Source organism: Carlito syrichta, unplaced genomic scaffold (genome assembly GCF_000164805.1).
Source record: "Carlito syrichta isolate Samal-C Ts95f unplaced genomic scaffold, Tarsius_syrichta-2.0.1 Scaffold305203, whole genome shotgun sequence".
NCBI classification, from domain to species: Eukaryota; Metazoa; Chordata; class Mammalia; order Primates; family Tarsiidae; genus Carlito; species Carlito syrichta.
Window position 1 is genome coordinate 92533 of NW_007249299.1, and position 17550 is coordinate 110082.

General features: G+C 39.0%; 1 protein-coding gene across 3 annotated transcripts in view; it reads right to left on the reverse strand.

The window, feature by feature from the left end:
- Positions 1–2525: 2525 nt before the first annotated feature.
- The window catches only part of ABCB4 (ATP binding cassette subfamily B member 4), a 77789-nt gene continuing 62764 nt past the window's right edge, over positions 2526–17550 (reverse strand). The window contains exons 21-27 of one of the 3 annotated variants that reach the window (XM_008061312.1): positions 16802–16902; positions 14716–14856; positions 12114–12270; positions 10945–11142; positions 9079–9285; positions 3760–3906; positions 2526–2782 (exon numbers count right to left, since the gene is read on the reverse strand). In XM_008061312.1, the coding sequence (XP_008059503.1) occupies positions 2576–2782; positions 3760–3906; positions 9079–9285; positions 10945–11142; positions 12114–12270; positions 14716–14856; positions 16802–16902 (1158 nt within the window). In that variant the 3' untranslated portion in view covers positions 2526–2575. Of the gene's footprint in view, positions 2783–3759; positions 3907–9078; positions 9307–10944; positions 11143–12113; positions 12271–14715; positions 14857–16801; positions 16903–17550 lie in introns of all 3 variants that reach the window. The other 2 variants (XM_008061311.1, XM_008061314.1) reach the window with 2 other exon arrangements.

A 17550-nucleotide genomic window follows, 5' to 3' on the forward strand; every position in this document is an offset into this window, starting at 1 on the left:
CAGTATTCAAGACTGAGCTTCCTTACTAAGTAGTGGGAGTGTTTTCAGAGATGAAGGTGGCAATCGCAAGGTCCCTTGAGACCTAGGCACTGAAATTGTGTATCACTTCCGCTGCATCCTGTTGCTTATAACAAATCACACGGGAAGACCAGATTCACAGGATGGGGGGAAAGTCTTATCTGTTGATAAGAGAAGCTAAGTCACTTCATAGAAGAGTGGACAAAGAGGGCATGGTTTACTGGGAGCTATTTTTACAGCATTACCACACACTTGAATATAAAGAGTACATTACACTCAGTATACTGGTTGTATACATTCCTTTTTAAAAATTTTTTCATATGTTCTGAATTTGGTAAGATTGATTTTTTTATATTGTCTTATCATTACAGTAACTAACACTTAAGCTCTTTACACTGTGCCAGGTCTTATCCTGAGAAGTACCGTTACTATTTCTTTGTGAAAACATTTAGAGTTGGCTTCTAGCATTTGATGCATCTTTCACTGTTGGTATAGAAAAGCAAGATCTGAACTGAGGACTTCCTCCCTCCCTAGTCCAGCTTTTGTAGATGGCTAGGGCATTTAGAATCATTTGGTTGGTTTTAAATACAGGTTGAGCATCCCAAATCAGAAACCTTTTGAGTGCCAACATAACGTTATACTCAAAAGGAAATGCTTATTGGAGCATTTCATATTTTTGATGCTCCTGGTCCCAAATACTTCAGATAAGGGATACTCAACCTCTACTGTCTAATGAGTTGGGTATATTGAAAACTATTACCTCCTGCAGATAAACATCTCACTCATGCTGTAGCACTTTCCCTAACTTGCCTGAAATGAAGAATCACCTGGAGTGCTTTTTAAAAACAGATTCCTCAACCCAGACCTACTGACTCAATTTTCAGGGGCCCCATGATCCTTAGCAGACAAGTATGGAAATTATTACACAAGAATGGGTTGAAAACTGCTCACTTTGGGTCACTGCAGTAATGTGCTCTTTGTCCCACCTGTCTTAGTTAATCTGAAGTTCAATCCATTTATACACATGATCACACTTGAAAAATTCTTTGGTAATGTCTGGTTTATTACAGGCTGAAGAACTTGATTTAGATAATTTACTGACTTAAAACAACCTGTTCTAGCAATAAGAACTGATACTGCTGCAGAAAATTACATGGACAATGAAGGAAGATTATGGAGGAAGAAATATTTCAGTGTGGTTAGCTTCCAAGTTTCTGTCTAAATGTATCTTTTCTTCTTGTAGAAAAAAATGGATTAATTTTCTGCAGAAAATAGCGTATTTGTAAATGAGGCAATGCAGTTACTGTAAAAACTCAGCTTTTTATCATTTATATGTCTGATACTTCAAATTATATTGAGAGAACTATGCATTTTATTTATTTTTTGAGTTGGCGTCTCACTCTGTCATCCAGGCTGGAGTGCATGGCACGCACACGCACAGCCACCCCAGTGTCAACTTGCTGGGCTCCAGCGATCCTTCAGCTTCAGTCTCCCAAGTAGCCGAAACTACAGCTGCGCGCTACCACACCCAGTTAGTTTATTTATTGTAGAAACAAGGTCTTGCCAAGTTTCCCGGGCTGGTCTCAAACCTGCAGTTTCAGGCAATCCACTCACCTCAACCTCCCAAAGTGCTGGGATTACAGGCTGAGCCACTGAGCCCAGCCTATACATTTTATATTAACATGTTTTAAACTTTTTATAAAGAAACACTTGCTTAATGATAGGGTCTTACTTTTTGGAACAAATATGTATTTGCAAAGTGGGTCTAAAGGCAATTTTCTTTTCTCTTGGACTTAGATGATAAACCTGGGAATTCATTCATTTAAAAAAACTTCAATTCTATAATGGAATAATATAGACACTTATACCAAGGGAGCGATTAGGCTATTTTTCCTTTGTACTTGGAGAACCTGTTCCCAAACCATCCTGTCATCTACCCACCTAGTCAGGATAAAAATAATTTTCCTTGTCTGTGACTTCTCTTCTACACCTGTACATATCCTGAACTTTGCTCTTCTTTCTCTGTATGTTTTTATTTTTATTTTTTTTTTATTCGGATTCTCACTCTGTCACCCAGGCTGGGATGCAGTGGCACACTCATGGCTACTGCAGCCTTGACCTCCTTGGCTCAGGTGATCCTTCCACCTCAGCCTTCCACAGGCATGCGCCACTGTGCCTAGCTACTTTTTTTGATTTATTGTAGAGATGAGGTCTCACCAAGTTGCCCAGGCTGGTCTCAAACCCGTGAGCTCAGGCAATCCTCTCATCTCGGCCTCCCAAAGTGCTGGGATTATAGGCATGAGCCACCATGCCTGGCATTCTCTGTTTTTAATAATTCAAGGAGAGCTGGGCTGCTGTTTGTATACTTTATCAAGACAGTTGCTACTTCTAACTCTCAAATTTCAAATGCTGCAATATCAAATACCAATTTGGATGTTCCAAATTTATCTGGAATAAGATACACCTATGTCTTATGATGACAAACTATAAACTTTTACAAGTCAGATAAAGTTGTAGAATGATTTTATTTATTTTTAAAATATACTGTAACAAGAGTTCATAAGTTCTGTGTCCCAGCCTGGACACCGACCATTGAAAAATAGATGCCTTTCTGCGCCAGCAGCTGTTGATGTGTGCCGTGCTCCTTGACTCTGCCATTCTGAAACACCACTATTAAGTCTGCGCTCTGGATGGTGGACAGGCGGTGAGCGATCACAATGCAGGTGCGGCCTTCTCTGGCTTTGTCCAGGGCTTGTTGGACTACCTATTGATAAACGAAACAGAAACTTTATGCTAAACATGTATAATTACGTTTCAGAATTAAAGGATATTTGAAAATAGTACCTCTCAAGTAAATCAACTTTTAATTTCCAATCTTTGCAATTTTGGCTTTATGCATGTGCATTTTGCATAAGTGACGTAATAATCTACATAAACATTCTGCTTTTAAATTAGACTGCAAATGGATTCCCATGCTGTAAAAAATCTTCACAAGGATTTTAATTTTCTGAGTAATCACTATATCATTTTATTTTGGTTCCCTATGAGTACAATAAGTCCCCTACATAAGAACCTTCAAGTTGCAAACTTTCAAAATGGTAAACATGCATTTGTTTGCATGTCCAATCACATCTATCTTGCCCTCTGTCTCCTGTTGCTGATGATCCTTCAGCTGTACTATCTCCCATCTCTCCCTCCTCCAGTCAGTAGCTCTTCTTGCCTGTTCACTCGATGCCAGCCCCTGTGTGCCAGTTGCTGAACTATACTGTACTACTGTACTTTTCAAGGTACTGTATGATTTAAAATGTTTTTTGTTTTTTATGTATTATTTGTGTGAAAATTATTATAAACCTATTACAATATGGTACTGTAGCTGATTATATTATCGATAGTTGTTATCTAGGCTAACTTTGTTGAACTTATAAACAAATTGGACTTACAAACACATTCTTGAAACAGAACTTGTTTGTACATAGGAGACTTACTGTATTTTCCAGTTTTTCATTACTAATCTGCTAAAAATGTGATGTATGCAGTTTTTTGTGAATATTTTACCTTTTTCTGTTTATAAAATATGTGATTTTAGAAAGTTTGAACTTAAATTCTGTTACCTCAAAATAACCACTAAATTTGTGTTTTTTCCTATGCTTACTTTTTTTTTTTTTTTTTTTTTTTGGTGCTTGACAGCAAAAAACCTTTCTATTTTATAAATTAAATAGAACATATGGTGAGAGGTCACACCTTTTCACTTTCTGTATCCAGAGCTGATGTAGCTTCATCCAGCAGTAGGATTTGAGGTTGTCTGATGAGTGCTCGGGCAATAGCAATCCTCTGTTTTTGACCTCCTGAGAGTTGAGTCCCCTTATCTCCCACTCTTGTTTCATATTTCTGCAAATACAAGCAATAAAGTTCTAACCTACAAAAGTTTCTAATGGCATACTGAATGAACTTGCAAGGAAAACATTTAGAATCAAAAGTTTCTCTAACAATATTTTTTCCACTTAACAGAATGCTCATTTTCTTTCTTTCTTTCTTTCTTTTTTTTTTTTTGAGTTGGAGTCTCACTCTTTGTCGCCAAGGCTGGAGTACAGTGGCACTGCTCACAGCCACCACACCTCGACCTGCTGGGCTCAGGTGATTCTTCCACCTCAGCCGTCTAAGTAGCTGGAACTACAGATGCATGTCATCATGCCCAGCTAAAAATGCTCATTTTCAAAATCAAGCTAGAAAACTAGTGACTTTAGTTCTCAATGGTATTTTTTTTTTTTTTTTTGAGTCGGAGTCTCATTCTGTCACCGTGGCTGGAGGGAGTACAGTGGTACACTCATGGCCTCTGCAGTCTTGACCTTCTGGGCTCAGGCAATCCTTCTGCCTCAGCTTTTCAAGTAGCTGAAACTACAGGCATGCACTATGCCTGGCTAATTTTTTTGGTTTATTGTAGAGATGAGGTCTCGCCAAGTTGCCCAGGCTGGTCTCGAACCCGTGGGTTCAGGCAATCCTCTCACCTCAGCCTCCCAAAGTGCTGGAATTCTATGCTGGCCTTTTAGTGGTATTCTACAATAGAAAGTTGAGCAACAAATTCTTGAATCCTACCATTATCATAACACCATTTGATCTGATGTTGCTGGAGTCCTATAAAGTTTGAATGCTAATACTTTCTTTTTTAAAGTTATGCATATATTATATAATACCTGGAACAATCACTGTAAATTTTTTTTTCTTAATTCGATTTTTTTTTTAATTGAGCTGGGGTCTCACTCTGTCACCTAGGGTGTAGTACAGTGGTGCGATCATAGCTTATTGCAGCCTCTAACTAATGGGCTCAAGTGATCCTCCTGCCTCAGCCTCCCAAGTAATGTGCTAATACTTTCAAGGGTTTTTTTAAAGCTTGAAATATTCGTATGATTCACATGAGAGCTAGTTTATGCTCTTTTAAACTCATTTATTCACTTAAATATTTACTGAGCATCTGCCATACCTAGAACTATGAGAAAAGTGAAAATGAATTCAATTTTGTTCCTACCCCGAAGGAATTTATAATTTGGAGAGAAAAAAGTTACATATAGAGCACTCAATATAAGGTTGAGTAAGTACCAAATTAGTCACACATTGCTTCACAACTGGGATATGTTCTGAGAAATGCATCATGCAAATGTTGTCATTATGCAAGCATCATAGAGTGAATTTACACAAACCTAGACAGTGTAGCCTACTACACACCTAGACCATATGGTATAGCCTCCTAGGCTACAAGCCTGTATGGCATGTTGCTGTACTGAATAATGCAGGCAACAAACACAGTGGTATATGTGTATCTAAACTTAGAAAAGGGACAGTGAAATATAGTATAAAAGATTTAAAATGATATCCCCGTATAAGGCTCTTACCATGGAGAGAGCTTGTAGAACTGGAAGTTGCCTGGGTGTGTCAGTGAGTGAATGGTAAGAGAATGTGAAGGCTTAGGACATTACTGTACATCACTGTGGATTTTATACACACTGTACACTTAGCTACACTACATCTATTTAAAATGTTTTCCTTTTTTTCAGCTAAGTTAACATTAGCTTTAACTTTACAAACTTTAATTTTCTGAACTTTTTGGCTCTTACAATAGCACATAGCTTAAAACACAACTGGATGGCTGTACAAAAACATTTTCTTTATAAGCTTATTCTATAAGCTTTTTCTATTTAAATTTGTTTTTTGCCTTTAAACTTTATAATTATAAACTAAGATACAAATGCACACACCAGCCTAGGCCTACACAGGATCATAAGCATTAACATCACTGTCTTCCACCTCCACATCCTGTTCCTCTGGAAGTTCTTCAAGGGCAATAACACACATGGAGCCATCATCTCCTTGGACAGCAGTGCCTTCTTCTGGAATACCTCCAGAAGGAACTGCCTGACGCTGTTTTACAGTTAACTAGCTTTAAAAAAAAAAAAAAAGTAGAATCTACTCTAAAATAATAATAGTATAATAAATATAGAAACCGGTAACATATACTCTTGTCATCATAAAGTATTATGTCCTGTATAATTGTATGTGCTCTACTTCTATATGACTGGTAGCACGGTAGATTTGTTTACACCAACATCACCACAAACATGAAATGTGTTGCACTATGACATTATAACAGCTATGTCACTAGGCAATGGGAATTTTCCAGCTCCATTGTAATCTTATGGAACCACTGTTGTGTATGTAGTCCATTATTACAAAAATGTCACACAGCCCATGACTGTAGGAGTATATGTAAACATACTCTGAAAGATCAGAAGAGATAGAAGTTGTTATGAGGACTAGGTGATAGGAAAAAAAGGAAATGAATGTGGGAGAGAGACATTTGTAGAGAAGTTTGGTAAGCTGGATTTTGAGAGAGCATTCTAGGCTGAGAAAGAACATTGAATAAGTAGAGATGCAAACTGAGTCAGTTAAGTTTGCAGTGCTTATGCGATGATGTACATCGTGTGCATTAATTTTTTTTGTTATTCATCTTTGGATTTTTAAAAAAATTTTATTTTAAAGTTGTGGGGTACAATTCAGGATTAGGTATATAAATAGTCATTGTACAGGTAAAGTTTGGGCCTCACTTTGGTCCTCACGTCACCTGGTTTGAGATAAGGTGACCTTATTGATGGAGTATGCCCCGCTGCTCCCTCCCCTGGCAGTTTCCCACTACTGTCAATTCCTTTCTTAGAGTATTATAATTGTTCAGGGTCTGCTTATGAGTGAGAACATGTGGTACTCAGTTCTTTGCTCCTGTGATAGATCGCTGAGTATTACAAACTCTAAATCCATCCAAGTTGCTGAGATGTTTATAATTTTGACCTTCTTTATGGCTGTGTAATATTCGTCATGTATATGTACCATATTTTTTTAATCCAGTCTACTTTCAATGGGCAGCACAGTTGGTTCCATGTTTTTGCTATTGGGAATAGTGCACAGTAAACATACAAGTGCAGGTATCTTTTTTGTATTAATTTTCTAAAGTCCAGGGTTGTTTATATTAAAAGTTGAAGCAATTAAGTTTTTCTATTCATAGACATCCGATATTTGATTCATGTCAATGCTTATGTGTTAAATGTTGGTAAGATAAACCAACATGAAAGGTTTTAAGATTTTATTTGTGAGTGTAAGTGATTTCTAATTATAACAGAATATAAAAACAAAAATAACTAAGTTCTACGCCAGTTTAATCTAGTGGAACCTCAAATGCTAGAAGAATGACATAAAATGAACTTCCCCCTGCCATCACGTTTAGGGACCTCAAGCCATCCTTCTAGGACTACACATGTTTAAAACTGACTCAGAATAAACTTAAATGTAAAATGTAGGCTGGGTATGGTGGTTCACACCTGTAATCCCAGCTCTTTGAGAGGCCAAGGCAGGAGGATCGCTTGAGACCAACAACTTGAGACCAGCCTGGGCTACATAGTGAGACCCTTTCTCTACAAAAATTAAAATTAAAAAAAATTAGCTGGGCATGATGGTGTGCCAGTAGCTGTTCAGGCAGCTGAAGCAGGAGAATTACCTGAGCCCAGGAGGTGGAGGTTACAGTGAGCTATTATTGTGCCACTGCACTTCTCCCTGGGTGAGAGAGCAAGACCCTGTCTGTAAAGTAAAACTTTCAAACTTTTAGAAAAAAATTTGGAGAAAATCTTTGGGGCCTTGGGCTAGGCAGTGAGTTCTTAGACTTGGCACCAAAAGCATGATCCATAAAAGGAAAAATTGTTAAGTGGACCTCATCAAAATTAAAACCTTTGCTCTTCAAAAGACCTTGTTAAAAGGATGAAAAACAAACTATAGACTGGTAGAAAATATCTGCAAAATACATATATGACAGTAATTAGAATATATAAGAAACTCTCAAAACTCAGCTGTAAGATGGAAAATAAACATTTAAAAAGAGTCTGGTGCAATATCATTTGCCATTAGGAAATGCAAATTAAAACCATAGTGATGTATCCCTACGCTCCTAGCAGACTGGTAAAAATAAAAAGTAGTGACTACAGTAAATGCTGGCAAAGATTCAGAGAAATTGCCTTCTCACACATTACACATAGGAATGTAAAGTGGTGCAGCCACTCTGGAAAACAGTTTAGCAGTGTCCATTAAACTAAATGCGAAATTACCATACGGTCTAGCAATTGCACTCCTGGGTGTTTATCCCAGAGAAATAAAAACTTGAGCTTGTATAAAAGCCTGCATACAATTATTTATAGCAGCTTTATTTGTAACAGACAAAAACTGAAAATAGCCCAGATGGGTTAAACTGTACTACATCCATACCATGGGATACTATCATCAATAAAAAGGATCTATGAATACACACAACTTCAGGGAGTTATGCTGAGTGACAAAAGCTAAACTCCAAAGTTTAAATACTGTATATATTTCGATATAACATTCTTAGACTAGAAAAGTATACAAACAGATTAGTGTTTGCCAGAGGTTGGAGAAGTGAGGGTGGGAGGAAGATGTGTGAGGCTATAAAAAAGCAACATGAGGCACCTTTCTGTGATGGAAATGTTCTGTATCTTGACTGTGGTCAAGACACTACACGTGGTACACAATTGCATCTATTGTATCAGTGTCAATATCCTAGCTATGATGTTATATAACAGTTTTGCAAGATGTTGTCACAGGGGAGCCTAGGAGAAGGGTACATAGATCTCTATTCCTTACAACTGTATGTGGACTAAGGATTATCTAAAGTTAAAAAGTTCAATTTTTTAAAAAGGACTATGAGGGCTAAATCAAACATGACTACGGTCTAACTGCAGCCCACAACCACCAGTTTGTAACCTCAAGACTTGCTAACCTTACTTGGACTTACTATCACCTCATTTGCTTCTCCCTGCATTTGTATGAAGTAGGCATGACGTATTCCTATCTAGAAATGAGGAAACTTGGTGCCCTGAAGTTAAGTGTCATGAGCAAGGTCACAATGCTAGTTTTGTTTACAAGACTTTGTTGGTATAACTTTGGGAATTATTTTGAAGATAAAACTGTAGCCTATTCTGATTTCAGCTATGAAGTTACCAGTTAACTTACGTGGGGTAAGGTCTCTATGAAAGGATGGATGTTGGCAGCTTTAGCTGCACTCACGATCTCTTCCTGGGACACCACCCGGCTGTTGTCTCCGTAGGCAATGTTCTCAGCAATGCTGCAGTCAAACAGGATGGGCTCCTGGGATACGATTCCGAGTTGGGCTCTGAGCCACTGGACGTTGAGTTTCTTTGCTTCTTGACCGTCTAGGAGCTGAAACCCCAAATCCACAAACTGTAAGAAGGGTTTAAAAAGCAAAAGAAAACAGCTCAGCAGTAAGTGACTAGATTCTCCACCTGGAGGATCGTTGCACATGGCCACCAGCAGTTGTGAAATATCAAGCCTCGTGCCTCTAAGATTTATCCTGTTAAAGGCCAACATGGCTAACACAATGACCCTTGTGGTGATTAGGCCATCCCTACCTTGGTTTAACTGCAAAACGTTAGGACCTTTGGCCCTGTTTTTCCACACCCTTCTTTGTCCTTGCCCTCCTCTGCCTTTAAGAAGTCTGCCTCAAGGTGCCCCATTCAGATCTGCTGTCACCAAAATGACCCCAACCCTTTAACTTGACTTGATCCACCCTTCCCCAGGCAACCAGGAGAAAGTTGATCAGGAGCATGACCTCCAGATTCAGATAGCTGGTTGACCTCTGGCCTTAAGCTTCTCCCACTTCTCTTTACTGAACGCAATAAGCATGAGAGTTCGATAGAAAGTGAACAAGTTACAAAGGGCAGTGTCTTTGGGAGAACGGCTTTTGTTGTGTTGTTTTAATGCTTTGTTTCACTTGCTATAAGCAGAAGGCATGGTGTTCCTAGGGAAGTCCTGTAATACACAACAGAAAATAAAGTTTCCTGCAAAGTAAAGGCTACATGCAGAGGAATGAACACAAGCCCAGCTAGTCTTGACCTCTCAATAAAGAAAAAATTCCCACCATAGTATTAGCACACCACACCTATGGAGTGTTGTTGAGCTGCTATGCCTATGTTTATAACTGCAGAATAATTATAATAGTGAGGCATAAGATTTCCCAGAAACAACTATAGAAGGCTTAACACACTGGTAACCATCTAAATGGGAGCTCTCAGAGCAAGGTCATGGCAGATATAAACATTATCAGTAAGAGCCAGGTCTTCTCTCAAGGAAAAGAGCCAGAGGACTAGGAAATGCCAGAAAATCAATGATAAAAGCCAAATATAAAAGGGCTGGTGACCCGCCTGGGCACTCGGCGAGACCTCATCTCTACAATAAATCAAAATTAGCCGGGCGTGGTAGCGCGTGCCTGTAATTCCGGCTACTCGGAAGGCTGAGGTGGAAGGATCGCCGGGACCCAGCAGGTCGAGGCTGCGGTGGCCGGGAGCGGCCACTGCACTCCAGTCTGGGTGACAGAGTGAGACTCCAACTCAAAACAAACAAACTAACAAACAAACAAAAAAAGGGCTGGAGGTTGAGGATCAAAGTCAAAGTTAGACAGCCTAGAGTTCAGGGTTAGAGAGAGAGGAAGCAATGGGGAGGGAACAAGTTGGCCCCAGTCTGTCTTGGGAGTCAACTTTGAATTCTGGCAGGGACTTGTGGTTCACTTATATAAGCCAGTAAGTGAGTATTTGCTTAGGAAAGTCAGGGTGACTCAAAAGGCCCATGGCAGGACAAAGGTTAACTTTGTATTCAGTATTTTCTGAGTTAGACTAGATAAAGGGCAGGCAGTCTTCCCTATTGTCCCCATATATTTGTCTGATGGGGTACCAGTTTGGAGTTTATAGAATGTAGTCATTGTATCAGACAGGATTATAGGTCTTCATTTGTCTAATCTATGGCAACATCAGTTGGCCACTTAAAATACAGCCTTCAATCAGGTTACTAAGAATGCATGCTCACCACTGTCCCCGTTAAGGGGTCGTAGAACCGCTCCAGGAGCTGGACCACTGTGCTCTTCCCGCAGCCACTGCTGCCCACCAGGGCCAGCGTCTGGCCCTTCTTCACCTCCAGGCTCAACCCCTGAAGCACCGGCACCTTTGGCCGGGTGGGATAGTTAAACACAACTTCATTCAACGTCACGTTTCCTTCAAACTTACCCTAAAAAATAGATTTAAATGTTGCTATTATAAATTAGTCTGATAATTACTGGAATAAGAAGTATTATTTCAAGGGAACTTTGCTGAAGATGGTAGAGAAACAAAATGTATTATCAGAATTCTGGTACCACTTGGTATTGATTGCAAGTTGTTATTAAATAAAATGAAGATGGGAGATAGGGTTATAGGTGAGATCAAAGTCATTACTGAGAGCTGTTACCTAAACTCAACTTCTGATTCACTTGAGACATTCATTAGCTTTCCCAACTACTGATTCTGAGACTGAAGTCAAGCCCATGAATAAGCCATGAACAAGTCTCCAAGGCTTGAAAATTTAGCAACAGTTTCTACCTGCAGTTTCAGTGGGCAGTCTTATCTTAAACCCAGACAGCTCTTTGAGTTCACATCCCTTATCTCACTTATTGGACACAGTCAATTTTCTCAGAACATGAAATACCTGGTAAAGCCCCAGAAAGACTGTGTAAGTCCCAGTCTCGTTACCTATACTGTTTCTTGCACATTACAAGGTGCAGCAACTGTCATATAAAGAACACTCAGATCTGAGTTGGAGTTAACTTTGTAGAAAATAAAATAGCCTTTTTGATCAATTATAACTTAGCCATTATAAATTACATTAACATGACAAAATTATATTCATATACCTTCATCTATGCCTAATTTGCTTGGAAACTATTCAGTTCTAGTACATCTGGTCTCACTTTAAAAAAAAAAAAAAAAGTTGATGTGCTGAACTTCAGAATCCTTGAAACCCCCTATGAAATTTAAAATGCCAGGAAAGTTGGCCAAATATTAGCCATACAAATATCACAAGTAAGCTATATATATATATATATATATATATATATATAAAGAGCATAATCACCACACACTTATCTTGTAGCTACAATCTAGCAGACAGCAAACCCCTAGGAAAAATTTGGTCAAGCATTCATCAGGCAGCAGAGAACTCACAGGCCTCAGCCCCTCTTCACTGTAGCTGTCGATCAAGGGTTGTCTTTCAAACAGCATGAATAAGTGGGCTGCAGACAGCTTGGCTTTGGCGTAGTCTGGAGCAAATGAACTCGCATGTCCTAGAGCCACTGCACCAAACACAATTGCGGAAAACACCCTAGACAGAAGGCATTCAAAAATTAGCTTATCTAATTAATTCCATGATATCCGAAAGTCCAAAGCATACTGCTTCCCAGTGTTTATCTCTTTACATTCTAATCATCCCCTTCTCCCACCCACACACATTTCCATGAAATTCAAGTAGCAAAAGAAACCCAGAGGAGAGGTAAGGTCCACTACTTGAGGGTTTGCCTTTTCTCTACTTGCCTTCCAGCTTCCCTTGGGGTAGGAGTTCCTAATTTCCTAGGGGTAATGTATCTCCAAAGTTTTCCACCGTCAGGAAGTGGCTTCTAACCAAAACTGATTTGTGATCTCAACTAATTTTAGATACTAATTATACCCTTTTTGGAGTCTAGGGGACTAAAGCGCAAAGTGCTTAAGGTCCTTCATCAGTCCCAGGCAAAGAGTGATATTTCCTATCTGCCGCCCTGACTTCCAGTTTGTGGGTTCTTCTAGACCACCACACAAATGATTGTAATCAGCCCTGTCATTGAAAATAAAATAAGCCTTTACTAGAAATAGATTTTTCTTGTATAATTAAAATAACTATTGACATTCCTCTGAACAAAACAGTCCTAAACTTAAAAAGTCTACTTTCTAATTATAAGCTCTTTGGAGCAGGGATATCACGGTAACTCTTAGAAAAAACTAAAAATCTTGAGATCTATATCTCTACAAGGCAATTTATGACACTAGAGCTCCCCCGGGGAAAGGGGCGCCTTCTCCCTTTAGTAATAATGGAGAACTTTTTTTTTTTAAATATTTTCATCTCCCAAACTTCTAAACCGAAGACATTAAAATGTGCTTTGGGTACCTCAGGTCCTGCCTGGATGGTAGATATGTAAAACTCTTCCTTAAATACTTGATGGTAAGGTTAGTTTCAAAAACTAAGTTTTAAAGCATTGATGAACAAGGGACAGACACGTGGCTATCACCTAGTTTTAGCGTGAAAGATTACAAAGTTGTCTTCCAGTTATCCAGAATTTAACATTCCCATGATTTTTGTTTTAAAGACAGGGCCAATTTTCTTAGTATTTTTTCTAGACAATAAATGTTGTACTCTAAGTTGTAATTCCCAGCTGATATTTCCATGTGTCCCTCCAAAACCACTTCCCACTCTCTGCCCATATCTACCTGTACCATCCTACTTCATGCCCTGGGAGGGACTGTCACACACTGCATCCAAAGGTTTTCCTGTCCTCTAGGTTCAGATAGAGTTTGGTCAATGACAGGCACTAGCAGGGGATGGGAGAGCTGGAGGAGAGGGAGGCTGGGGTATTTGCTTCTTTGGCTTCTTTTCTTGTTGGATTGCTTGTATTGTTGATTAGTATGCTGGTAACCATCCCTTCAGCTTCCCTTAGCGCTGTGTGGTAGACAGAACATGGCTTCCAAGTCGAGCTGACATGGGTTTCAGTTCTGCCTCCAGTCACATTAATTTGGATAAATGACTTAACCTCTCCAAGCATCAATTAGATACTTTGAGAGTTAAGCATCAGTTGGATGCTGAGACCACCGAAGGCCACAGAAAGCTGCTATGCTGTGTTCTGACAACCTTTCCCTCTTGTTGCCTTTAGGTTTGGGATGATAACGGTTTCAAGCTGGGTACTGCAGGGGTGTTAACTGTTCTGGGCTCTGCTCACCTTCATACTTCCCAGGCCTTTGTAAATAGACAACTCCTCAATTACCCCATTTTTCAGTGCCATGTTTCATGCTGGGATCCTGATACAAAGATCATGTATAGACATGTTTATGTGATAATTTTAATTTTAGGTGAAAACCAAAGAAAAGCTCTTAAGCACTTTCACTTTTCTTGTCTTGAGCCTGTTTCAAAAAAAGGTCACTCACCACTGCTTTTAAAATCATCCCACTACAGAAATATACCAGATGATCTTAAAAAGAGTAGCTTCCCTCTTTCAAGTCTAGACTGCAACCTAACGGAATGTACTAGCATATTTCGAAAAGAAGAAAGAATCATTCAGAAAGACCATTGGTTAGTCTTAGAAACCCAAGAAAAACATAAGAGGCTGAGAGGCAAAGATTGGCAGACTTTAGTTAAGCATTCCTACCCCACTGTCAAGGCCACTGGTTGCAGATAAACAGTAGGCGATGTAACCCACTGTTTTGAGTCCATGTTCACCCACAACTTTCTAATTATGATTTGTGTCTCCTACATTCTACAAGAAGAAAATGTGCTATCCTCCTGACTGAAGTTACATGTATGGCTAAAATTATGCTTTATGGTCATTTTCATGAGCTTGGTTAACTTAACCCACTGAATTTGGAATATTGACAAAATCAGATTTCTGTGCCTGCCAGGCTGAAGACCAAATTCAACTGCTTGACCTCATCTTTGGACAAATGAGCCTTTTTTCCTGCACCAAACTTCTGCATAAACTTGCTGAAACCTTATTAGAGAAAATTGTCATATTTTCAGGCTACTTACAGAATAACATCTCTGAAGCGCATATGTCCATTCACAATGAGGTAGGCACCAAATCGAAAACAACCGGCATAGGAAAAATACATAAATGCCTGTGAGATACTAAAAGTAATTCCATAGATGTGTGCCTTCCGCACCGAATTCCTGAAAAGCAGATTAGTAAACTGGTAACCATCTCTTCAGCCTCCCTTAGCACTGTGTGGTAGACAGAACATAGCTTCCAAGTCGGGCTGACGTGGGTTTCAGTTCTGCCTCCAGTTTCATTAGTTTGGGTAAACAACTTAACCTCTCTAAACATCAGTTTTCTGATTCATAATAGAGATAATCACTATAATGCAGAATTGTTTTGAGAACTAAAAAGCCAACATATATATCTAGCATAGTGCCTAGTTCATAGTGGTGGCTCAAATGATAACTGCTATTATAATTACACATTAATATTTGATGACTCAAATGTTCAAACCCCATTACATAAGCATGGTTGCTGTGCCAAAAATACCTAGAATGTGAAAGTTAGAACTAAAGTTTGAATTCTCTGAATATGATTTCATTACTAATATTATCTTGTCTCCTGTAACTACTGTAGTTGTAGACTGTTAGGTCAAAATTCATGTTTCAACGAGGTGTGGTTGCTCACCTCTGTAATCCCAGCACTTTGTAAGGCCAAGGTGGGAGAATTGCTTGAGCCCAGAAGTTTGAGACCAGCCTAGGTAACATATCAAGACCCAGTCTCTACTAAAAAAATAAAAATAAAAATATTTAACTGGGCGTGGTGGCATGTGCCTGTAGTCCCAAATCCTTGGGAGGATGAAGCAGAAGGATCACCTGAACCCAGGGGGTTGAGACTGCAGTGAGTAATGATAATGCCACTGCTCTCCAAGTGAGACTCTGATTCAAGGGAAAAAAAAGAATGCAATTGAAAAAAAAATCATGCTTCAGATTCTGAAAAGTTGGGTCACCAAAATTTATACCAACACACACCAGAAGTTCTTTCCTGAGCTAAATCCACCAGCTCCATATATAATTTGTTTTGTATAATTTCTCATTAGACCTCATGATATCCTTTATTAAGCTTCTAAATCCTCCAAGAGAATTATAATTTAGTTACTTTCAAATTAGAAAGCATATGGCAAGAGAAAAAATTCAAAGTAATACTGATTTGGATGTGCTGTGAACATGGTGTTACAATACTTAACATAACTGAAACATTTGCAGGGCTATTGAATCTTTAAATTATAACCAAGTTAATAATGAGCTTCAGCTTTCTATTCTTCCTTAATTTTCTAAAGAAAGTTCAAAATAAACCCTAAGATCATAGTGAATGGTGCATATATATGTATATGTCAAACATTAAACGGACGGAAAAATGTAGCTGCATGTTACTTAGTATATGAAGATACATAACTGAAGAGATGGAATAAATTGAGACTTTCAAGGACCCCTTTTCAAATTTGCAAGTATTCACAGCTATTAATTCAGTCTACAAAGTTGTAACCTAAGCTGTGTTCAATTTTGTTTGTGTTAAAATATATTCATTTATAAAATCGGGCAATGGTGGAAACAAGTACCAAGTGGTGCCCCTGGGAGTTTCTGGACTTCTTTAACTGTAAACCAGGGAAATGGGCTATGTGCCTTTGTCTTCAGAGTTGGTTGCAGCTAGCCCTCAATCATCGAACAAATGAAATACTCTTCTCTGGAACATACCAAATAACAAGTCTCATCTTTAGTTCAGTCTGCACACTACAAAGAAAATAAAGGTCTGAGCAAATCCTTAAGAGAATGTTTATCCTAAGTCACCCAGGTGGTTACTTAACGTTGCCAGGACTGATGACCAAATACTGTGCAATACCCTATACACTTTAGCTCTTGAAAACCTATTCCTATTGTTTCCACGAGACAGAAAAATCTAATCCTGTGGCCCAGTCACAGCAAAAAGCTACTTATTTTCGGTGAGATAATTATTGAAGAAAGGTCATCCTTACAGTCATACCATTTTTTGGAGCAGCAGGGTTTTGATTTATCTGTTGGGGACAGTAAGTCAGCCTTAGAAAAGCATTAGGTTCTTAGTAGCAATCATACGGTTCATTACCTGTAAGGTCCATACAATTTTTCAACATACATTGATTCAAATTTTCTTTCCTGGGTCAAAGACACAACTGTCGTAATATTTTCTATTGCCTCTGTTGCAATCTGTAACATAGAACAGACCTTCATTAGAGGTGGCACATTTATTTCTGAAATAATAAAAACTATAAGCCCCAGGACTGTGTCAAAAGTAACCTGAAAGTTTTATTGATGGGCTTTAATTTCCTCTCAGTTAAAACCAAAAGGCATAATGTGTTCTTCAAGACCAACTCTATGACAAAAATCATACCTCTGGTTGTGCTAAGTATGGGAGGCAAGCCAGAAAGGCTGACCAGCTCAGGGCAAGAGCAGTGGCCTATGATGCACCTAGGGCCTAGTTCTATTCCCAGCCCTGCCAACAGTTCCATGACTGGCTTACTCACAACCCATTTGTGACCTTGCTTTCTTTACAGGGTAGGATCCAAGAAGAAAGGATTAGGCTGTGATTTCTAAGAGCCTATTGGAAGTGCCAATAATTTCCTCCCTGAATATACTTCTTAGAAAAGCTGCCCATCCACAATTGGGAAGAACACAATTGTAAACAACATAAGCCTGCTTTAAATCCCTGATTAAACCAAGGATGGACACCTAACTAATCTGGGTCAATCAGATTTGTTTTCCTGGTCCTGGACACAAGTGCTTGAACTGAGAGATCCTGGGAATTCAGAGGTTGATGTCACCACTTGAAGAGTCACTTTGGGGATGTGTCAGAAG